We start from the raw sequence: 9,244 nt of genomic DNA on the forward strand, positions 1-9,244 counted from the left end.
AAAAAAAAATCACATATCCTCTTCCATTCCACTTTTGAGAGAAAATCCCTCCTAATAGCCACATAAAGCTTAAAAGTATCAAACTAAATACAACTTATTGTTAATGAGAGCTAGGACCAATGTGGATAAATTCAATCTATATTCAACTAAAAATCTCATGTAATCATTAATTTTAATCTCATTTTCAACTTATAAATAATGCTAGATATATACAACTTTAACTGTTTTGAGTTTTACCATTTTTCTTCTTTCCTTGTTCTGATTTCTGGTGGAATTTAAAATAAGCATACTCATTCTTCAAGTACAGAAACATAAATAGAAGATAATCTTTAAAAATATTAATATGTGGCTCTGAAATATTTTATTTAATTGTTTTTTCCACTAGATTTACTTTCTAATTGGTTTTCACTTAAGCTAACACTAAAATGAGCAAAAATTTGCCCCCAATAAGCATCAAGAAGGTAAGTAAAAAGTAGCCTGAAGTGTAGACTATTTTTATCCTCATATTTATTATAAATGAGAAAAATAAGACAGCATCCAAAGGTCTTATCCAATTTAATAAAAACATTTTTTCTACATTCACTCATTTAATTGAGTTACATTTTACTATAAAAGATATGCAGTTGACCCTTGAACAACACGAGTTTGAACTGCAGGGGTCTACTTATACACACATTTTTAAAAATAAATACATGGTAAATTTTTTTGGAGAATTGTGACAGTTTGAAAAAACTTGGCAAACAGTGTAGCCTAGAAATATTGAAAAAATTAAGAAAAATTTAGGTATGCCATGAATACATAAAATATATGTAGACACACTAGTCTATTTTATCATTTTCTACCTTAAAATATACACAAAAGTATTATAAAAAGTTAAAACTTATCAAAACTTATGCACATAAGCACTTAAAAGACCATATATGGCACCATTTATAGTAGAGAGAAATGTAAACAAACATAAAAATGCAGTATTAAATCATAACTGCATAAAATTAACTGTAGTATGGGCCGGCCCAGTGGCGCACTGGAGAGTGCGCCACTTGGGAGCATGGTGGCGCTCCCGCCGAGGGTTCGGATCCCATGTGGAGACCGGTTCCCGCTCACTGGCTGAGCGCGGTGCGGGCACAACACCGAGGGTTGCGATCCCGTTGCCGGTCCCCGGTACGGGCACAACACCGAGGGTTGCGATCCCGTTACCGGTCAGTAAAAAAAACAAAAAAGGAAAAAAAAAATTAACTGTAGTACATACAGTACTACTGAAATAATTTCACAACCATCTCCTGCTGCTATTCTGGTGAGTGTTGTGAGTATCCTCCTGAAACACCATGTGACACTAATTATCTTTACATGAGCAGTTCATCTCTCCAATTTAAATTGTATACTAGATGCAGTAAAAAGTGATCTCTCATGGTTTTCTTTTCCTTATGATTTTCTTAATAATATTACCTTTTTCCAGCTAACTTTATTGTAAAAATACAGTATATAATACACGTAACATACAAAATATGTGCTAATCAACTGTATATGTTATTTTTCTTAATAATATTACCTTTTTCCAGCTAACTTTATTGTAAAAATACAGTATATAATACACATAACATACAAAATATGTGCTAATCAACTGTATATGTTATTGGTAAGGCTTCAGTCAACAGTAGGCTATTAGTAGTTAAGTTTTGGGGGAGACAAAAGCTATACAAAAATTTTTGACAAACCCCTGCATTGTTTAAGGGTCAACTGTATATATAACCCCTGCATTGTATAAGGGTCAACACACACGTACATATATATGAGCATACTCAGAAAGTTTGTGGGAAGATAGAATTAAAAGGTAATATGAATTTTTCCATGAACTTTTTGAAGTGTCTGCGTATATACACACACAGTGATGTGGTGCAAACATCTGGGCTGGTTTGCAAGAACTAGCTGCTGAACTTGCTCAAGTCTCAATTTCCCATTTACAAATTGAAGTGTTACTCTTAAAAAAGCAATACCGAGAAAAAAATTTCTACTCTTCACACAATCAGAATGACTAAGTTTGTATTATCAGCAAAGGTACACAAAATCAAAGTCTAATTAAGCATTTAAACATTTAAATAACACATTAGAAGTAGCAACATTTTACTGTAAGAAACAAAGATTAATGAGACAAATTCATGCTTTTCAGCAATATTTATTACCAAGCTGGGATCTACTTCTACTCCTCGGGATTCAAGGTTCTTTCGGACTGTGGTTATCTCATCACTTGCAAGATAAGCTGGGTGCTCCTCATTACATTTCAACATCTTCTCCAATTCATTCTTGGTTTCATTGTGGACACACTTTAAAATGTTTAAAAGAGGACTGTGTTTAGATGGTTCATAATTTAGCACTTGTAAAAACAGAATGCCAATTTTAATAAATATATTACTGCTGCCTAATAGGTGATGCAAACTCAATCACAACAAATAAGAAAGAACACAGTACCCTGATTTATGAATACAGGTAACAGGCCTATGAATGCAGAACAACTTGCCTTATGAGGGGGGAAAAAACAGGAATTTGTCCTATTTGTTATGTTTTTTTACCTTTGCTGAAATGTTTTACTCTTGAAGTTACAGCATCAGGCATTTTACTATGCAGTTTCTTTCTTTCTTGACCATAGGGTATAATTTGGGTCTATGAATAAGCTCCCTGAATAAATGGGAAGAGAGGAGGTTCTATAAATGCCTCATATCTAAGAACTAGTTTACTGTAAGGACTTGTACCTGTTGACATGTTTTTTATTTGATAAATTAAATATAAAGTAAAGTGCACAGTTTGATTCTTTTAAAAGGGCTTTTCATTAAAAAATCATACTTCAGACTGCTCCTGTGAGGTACCTATCATTCTTAAAGTCACTTCCAGCCACTTCTCTGTAATTGTTCATAATCTCTTCACCAAAGGAGAAAAACATACACACATTAGTTTTAAGTTTGAAAACAAGACTCTTATACTATAACAGACTAAATTTATCTTATTTTTCAAAACTGTATGATTAGAAAAAAAAACTAGCTTCAAATTCACTAATTACTCAAAACTGACTACATCAGCCCTTCACTCCAAACTATACCACAGCTATCTTATTTTTCAAAACTGTATGATTAGAAAAAAAAACTAGCTTCAAATTCACTAATTACTCTAAACTGACTACATCAGCCCTTCACTCCAAACTATACCACAGCCATGGAATTTGAGTATTTACACAAGAATAACACTTAAATGCAAATAATTGGCTGGAAATGGAACTACTAATTAACACTCTCTGGAAATGTGACACTTTAGAAGAAATATAAAGAGAAATTTCATTGTTTGCTTAAACATCTGCTATTAAGTCTGAGGTAGGAAGAATAGAAATGGAACTACTAATTAACACTCTCTGGAAATGTGACACTTTAGAAGAAATATAAAGAGACATTTCATTGTTTGCTTAAACATCTGCTATTAAGTCTGAGGTAGGAAGAATATCTGATAATGTTGTTCCCCAACTTGTCCTGTTCTGTGTTTTCACTTTCACCTTTCCACTCATCACCACTCCACTGTTACTACCACACGTGTCCTTCGGAAGACAACTGCTCTCCCATCTATCCTGACCAACATCTCCACTTGTTCAGCTCAGAAAAGGTGAGACTGTTTCAAAGGGAAGAATTTTCAGTCCTGTCACTCAAAAAGACAGAAGGAATTGTTACACAGCTACCTAAACTTGCAATGTGAGAGACCCAGCCACTGCCAAGGGCGCCAGCACAAAAGGCAGCCACACAGGACCCTGACAAGCCCTGCCCTACCCCAAGAACCCAACTCAGCCGCCACCAAGGGTGCCAGCATGACGGGCAGCTGCATGGGACCCTGGCAAACCCAGCCCCTCGAGAGCCTGACGCAGCCACTGATGAGGGCACCAGCACAGCAGGCAGCCACACCATCAGCAACACTGCCTGCTACTGCTGCAGACAATAGTGCTGAAGGACTGGGCTGTGACAGACACCACCACAGCAACTGCTGCCACAGGGTGGCTTACTGCCATACCAGCAGCCCCTGCTACCTCATAGGAGACCTGCTGACCACTCAATGGCATACACAGAAGGAGAATTACTAGTGGAACCCAGGGAAAGAGGAAAGAAAAAAGAGAAAACTCACTCAAGGTCACCCATTCAAACTGAGGTGTACTAGTATACCCCTGGGCACCCATCAGGGTCAGGGAGAGCTAACCAGGGTGCCAACAGGCCTGCTCAAATACACCCATCTTAACCTAAGAGGGACAAGACTCCAAGGCACTACCCTCCAAAATTTGAAAAACTGCCCACATCCTGACAAACCAACGTAGTGTCACCAACTTCAGCAAGGAAATACTAAGTGCCACAGGGACTAGGCCAAAGAGCACTCTCACACAACTCTAACACTAAATGCAACCAAAGTACTTACACAGAGACTACAATATTGCATCTACCTGGATCCAATATTAAAATACCCCACTCAACTGTCATTATAAAATATCTACAAGAGGAACTCCCTCTCCTCAAACTCTACTCCAGAGTACTAGAAAAAGCAACTGCTCTAACGGATGACTAAACACCAGCACAGAGATACTGGAAATATGAAAAAAACAGGAAAATATGAATTTAATAACTCTCAAATACCAGATCCTGCAGAACAGGAAGTCCTTGAAATGACTGAAAATGAATTTCAAGCAACAATCCTAAGGAAACTCAATGAAATACAAGAAAACTCAGATGACACAACAAAATGGTCAAAAGTATATAGGACCTGAAGGAAGAAATGTGCAAAGAAATAGATGCCATAAAAAAGAACATAGCACAGCTTGTTGAACTGAAGGATTCATTCAATGAAATAAAAAACACAACAGAGATCTTAAACAGCAGGCTAGAACAAGCAAAAGAGAGAATCTCTGATCTTGTAGATGGCTTTTCAAAATGACCCCGGTAGACAAAAAAAAGAAAAAATTGAAAAAAAAATGAAGAAAATCTAAGAGAGATACCAGACAGCCTTAAGCACACAAATATCCAAATCCTGGGTGTTCCAGAAGGGGAAGAAAAGGGAAAAGGCATTGAAAACATATTCAATGATTAATAGTGAAAAACTTCCCAGGTAGAAGGAGAGATGCAGACCTTCGGATCCAGGAGGCTCAAAGATCCCCAAACAGATTCAACCCAAAAAGGTCCTCTCCAAGACATGTTATAGTCAAACAGGTGAAGCTCAAAGACAAAGAGAGAATCTTAAAAACAGCAAGAGAAAAGCATCAAGTCACCTAAAACGGAGCCTGTATCAGACTAACAACAGACTTTTCATCAGAAACCCTACTGGCCAGAAGAGAATGGGATGATATATTTAAAATACTAAAAGACAAAAACTGCCAATGAAGAATACTATACCCAACAAGGCTAACCTTCAGGAATGAAGAAGAAATAGTATACTTCCTGTACAAACAAAAACTGTGGAGTTCACCACCACATGACCAGCCCTACAAGAAATCCTCAAGGGAGTACTGCATCTGGTATTTGAAAAATAACCATCACTACCATGAATACACAAGAAAGAACAGAATCCACTCGTAGGACAAAAATACAAACAATAAAGAAAAAGGAACCTTATTTAATTACTTCAAGAAACCAAGAAACATGGAAGACAAACAATAAAACAGAAAGAAAGGAATAAAAGATATTTAAACTCTCCAAACAAAAATCAGGAAAAAAAAATGCCAGGAGTAAATCAACAACTGTCAATAATAACTCTCAATGTAAAAGGAATTTAATCCTCAAAAGACAGACTAACTGGATTAAAAAGACAGACCCAACAATATGCTAACTTCAAGAGACTCAACTCACCTGAAAAGACACACACAGTCCAAAAATGAAAGGATAGAAACAGATATACCATGCAAATGGAAGCCGAAAATGAGCAGGTTTACCTTTTCTTATATTGGATAAAACAGACTTTAAACCAAAAACCATAAGGAGAAACAAAGAAGGCCACTGTATAATGATAAAGCAATCTACCCAGCAAGGAGACATAACAATCATAAATATATATGCACCCAACATTGGAGCAGTCAGATATACAAAGCAAACACTATTAGACCTAAAGAAAGAGACAGAAACAAATAATAGTGGGGGACCTGAACATCCCTCTCTCAACATTGGATAGATCATCTAGGCAAGGGATCAACAGAGAAACACAAGATCTAAACCACATTTTAGAACAATTGGACTTGGCAAACATATATAGAAAATTTCATCCCACAACCACAGAATATACATTTTTCTCATCAGCACATGGAACATTCTTCAGGATAGACTACATATTAGGTCACAAATCAAGCTTCAACAAATTTTTAAAAACTGAAATTATTTCATGTATTCTTTTCAGAACACATGGCTTAAAACTAGAAACTGATAACAAATGAAACTTTGGAAACTATACAAATACATGGAAATTAAACAACATTCTCTTTTAAAAAATTGAATTATTTCATGTATTCTTTTCAGAACACATGGCTTAAAACTAGAAACTGATAACAAATGAAACTTTGGAAACTATACAAATACATGGAAATTAAACAACATTCTCTTTTAAAAAATTGAATTATTTCATGTATTCTTTACAGAACACATGGCTTAAAACTAGAAACTGATAACAAATGAAACTTTGGAAACTATACAAATACATGGAAATTAAACAACATTCTCTTTTAAAAAATTGAATTATTTCATGTATTCTTTACAGAACACATGGCTTAAAACTAGAAACTGATAACAAATGAAACTTTGGAAACTATACAAATACATGGAAATTAAACAACATTCTCCTGAATGACATATGGGTCCAAGAAGAAATTAAACAAGAAATCAAAAAAGTTCTTGAATAATGAAAATAATGACACATCATGCCAAAACCTGTGGGACACAGCAAAAGCAGTACTAAGAGGGAAATTTATCACAATAAGCACATGTATCAGAAGTCTAGAAAGATGGCAAATGAACAACTTAATGCTATACCTCAAAGAACTAGAAAAACAAGAACAACCCTACCCCAAAGTTAGTAGAAAGAAAGAAATAATTAAGATCAGAGCAAATCTAAATGAAATAGAAACCCAAAAAATGATACAAAAGATCAATGAAACAAGAAGTTGTTTTATTGAGAAGATACATGAAAGACAAGCCATTAATTAGGTTAAGTACAAAAAGAAAACAGAAGACACAAGTAACAAAAATTAGAAATGAAAAAGGAGGGCTGGCCCGGTGGCGCACTGGAGAGTGCGCCGCTTGGGAGCGCGGCGGCACTCCTGCTGAGGGTTCGGATCCCATGTGGAGACCGGTTCGCACTCACTGGCTGAGTGCGGTGCAGGTGCAACACTGAGGGTTGTGATCCCGTTGCCGGTCCCCGGTACGGCCGCGACACCGAGGGTTGCGATCCCGTTACTGGTCAGTAAAAAAGGACAAAAAGGCGGTCAGTAAAAAAGGACAAAAAGGAAAAAAAAAAAAAAAGAAATGAAAAAGGAGACATCACAACCAATAACACAGAAATACAAAGAATCATTAGGGACTACTATAAACAACTACATGCCAACAAATTTGAAAACCTGGAGAAAATGGACACACTTTTGGACACATTCAAACTACATAGACTGAACCAAGAAGACAGAGAAAACCTGAACAGACCAATAACAAGCAAAGAGACTGAAGATGTAGTCAACAGTCTCCCAACAAAGAAAAGCCCAGGACCAGATGGTTTTACTGCCAAATTCTACCAAACCTTTAAAGGATTAATACCAATTCTCTTCAAACTATTCAAAAAAATTGAAACAGAGGCCAATATCCCAAACTCATTCTATGAGGCAAACATTACCCTGATACCAAAACCAGACAAAGATACAGCAAAAAAAGAAAACTACAGACCAATATCTCTGATGAACACAGACACAAAAGCCCTCAATAAAATTTTAGCAAATAAAATACAGCAGCACATCAAAAAAATTATACACCATGATACAAGTGGGATTCATTCCAGGGATGCAAGGATGGTAAACATATACAAGTCAATAAAGTGTGATACACCACATCAACAAATCAAAGACAAAAACCATATAATTATCTCAATAGATGCAGAAAAAACATTTAACAAAATTCAACATCCATTCATGATAAAGACTCTCAAAATATCTAAACACAAATAAAGTCATATACAACAAACCAACTACCTTAATGGGGAAAAGCTGAAATTTTTTCCCTTAAGAATGAGAACAAGACAAGGATACCCACTCTTGCCTCTCCTATTTAACATATTATTGGAAGTACTAGCCAGAGCAATTATGGAAGAGAAAGAAATAAAGGGTATCCAGCTTGGAAAAGATGAAGTCTAAATGTCCCTGTTTGCAGATGATATGATCCTAAATATAGAGAAGCCTAAAGACTCTACAAAAAAAACTCTTAAGAGTTCATAAATGATTTCAGCAAAATTGCAAGATACAAAATCAACCTGCAGAAATCAGTAGCTTTTTTATACTCTGACAATGAACTAGCAGAAAAAGAAATAAAGAAAGCTAGCCCATTTACAGTAGTCACACACAAAAAACCTGGGAATAAAAGTTAACCAAGGATGTGAAATAGCTCTATGATGAGAACTACAAATCACTGCTGAAAGAAATTAAGGAGGATACAAGAAGATTGAAAGATATTCCATACACTTGGATTGGAAGAATTAACACTGTGAAAATGCCTGTAAGTGATTCTACAGATTCAATGCAATCCCCATCAAAATACCAATGACACTCTTCACAGAAATGGAAAAAACAATCCTAACATTCACATTGGACAATGAAAGACCTTGAATAGCAAAAGCAATCTTGAGTAAAAAAAATAAAGTCAGAGGCATAACACTACCTGTCTTCAAATTAAACTACGAAGCTATAGTAACCCAAACAGCATGTTACTGGCATAAAAACAGACACTTGGACAAATGGAACAGAATAGAAAACCCAGAAATCAGCCCATATACCTACAGCCAACTGATCTTCAACAAAGGCACCAAGAATGTACACTGGGAAAGACTGTCTCTTTGATAAATAGTGCTGGGAAAATTGGACATCCATATGTAGAAGAATGAAACTAGACCCGTATCTCTCACCATATACCAAAATCAACTCAAAATGTGTTAAAGAATTAAATATACATCCTGAAAATATAAAACTCCTAAAAGAAAACATAGGGGAAAC

At 35.7% G+C, this 9,244-nt stretch overlaps 1 protein-coding gene across 1 annotated transcript in view; it reads right to left on the reverse strand.

Annotated features, from left to right (window-relative positions):
- OPA1 (optic atrophy 1 (autosomal dominant)) overlaps positions 1–9,244 on the reverse strand; it is a gene marked incomplete at its 5' end in the record, with an annotated part of 96,090 nt that overhangs the window by 29,783 nt on the left and 57,063 nt on the right. Inside the window, one exon of the mRNA XM_008589883.1 lies at positions 2,181–2,321. Coding sequence (XP_008588105.1) covers positions 2,181–2,321 — 141 coding nt within the window. The remainder of the gene's footprint in view (positions 1–2,180; positions 2,322–9,244) is intronic.

This window comes from Galeopterus variegatus, unplaced genomic scaffold (assembly GCF_000696425.1).
Source record: "Galeopterus variegatus unplaced genomic scaffold, G_variegatus-3.0.2 Scaffold5724, whole genome shotgun sequence".
Lineage (NCBI taxonomy): Eukaryota > Metazoa > Chordata > Mammalia > Dermoptera > Cynocephalidae > Galeopterus > Galeopterus variegatus.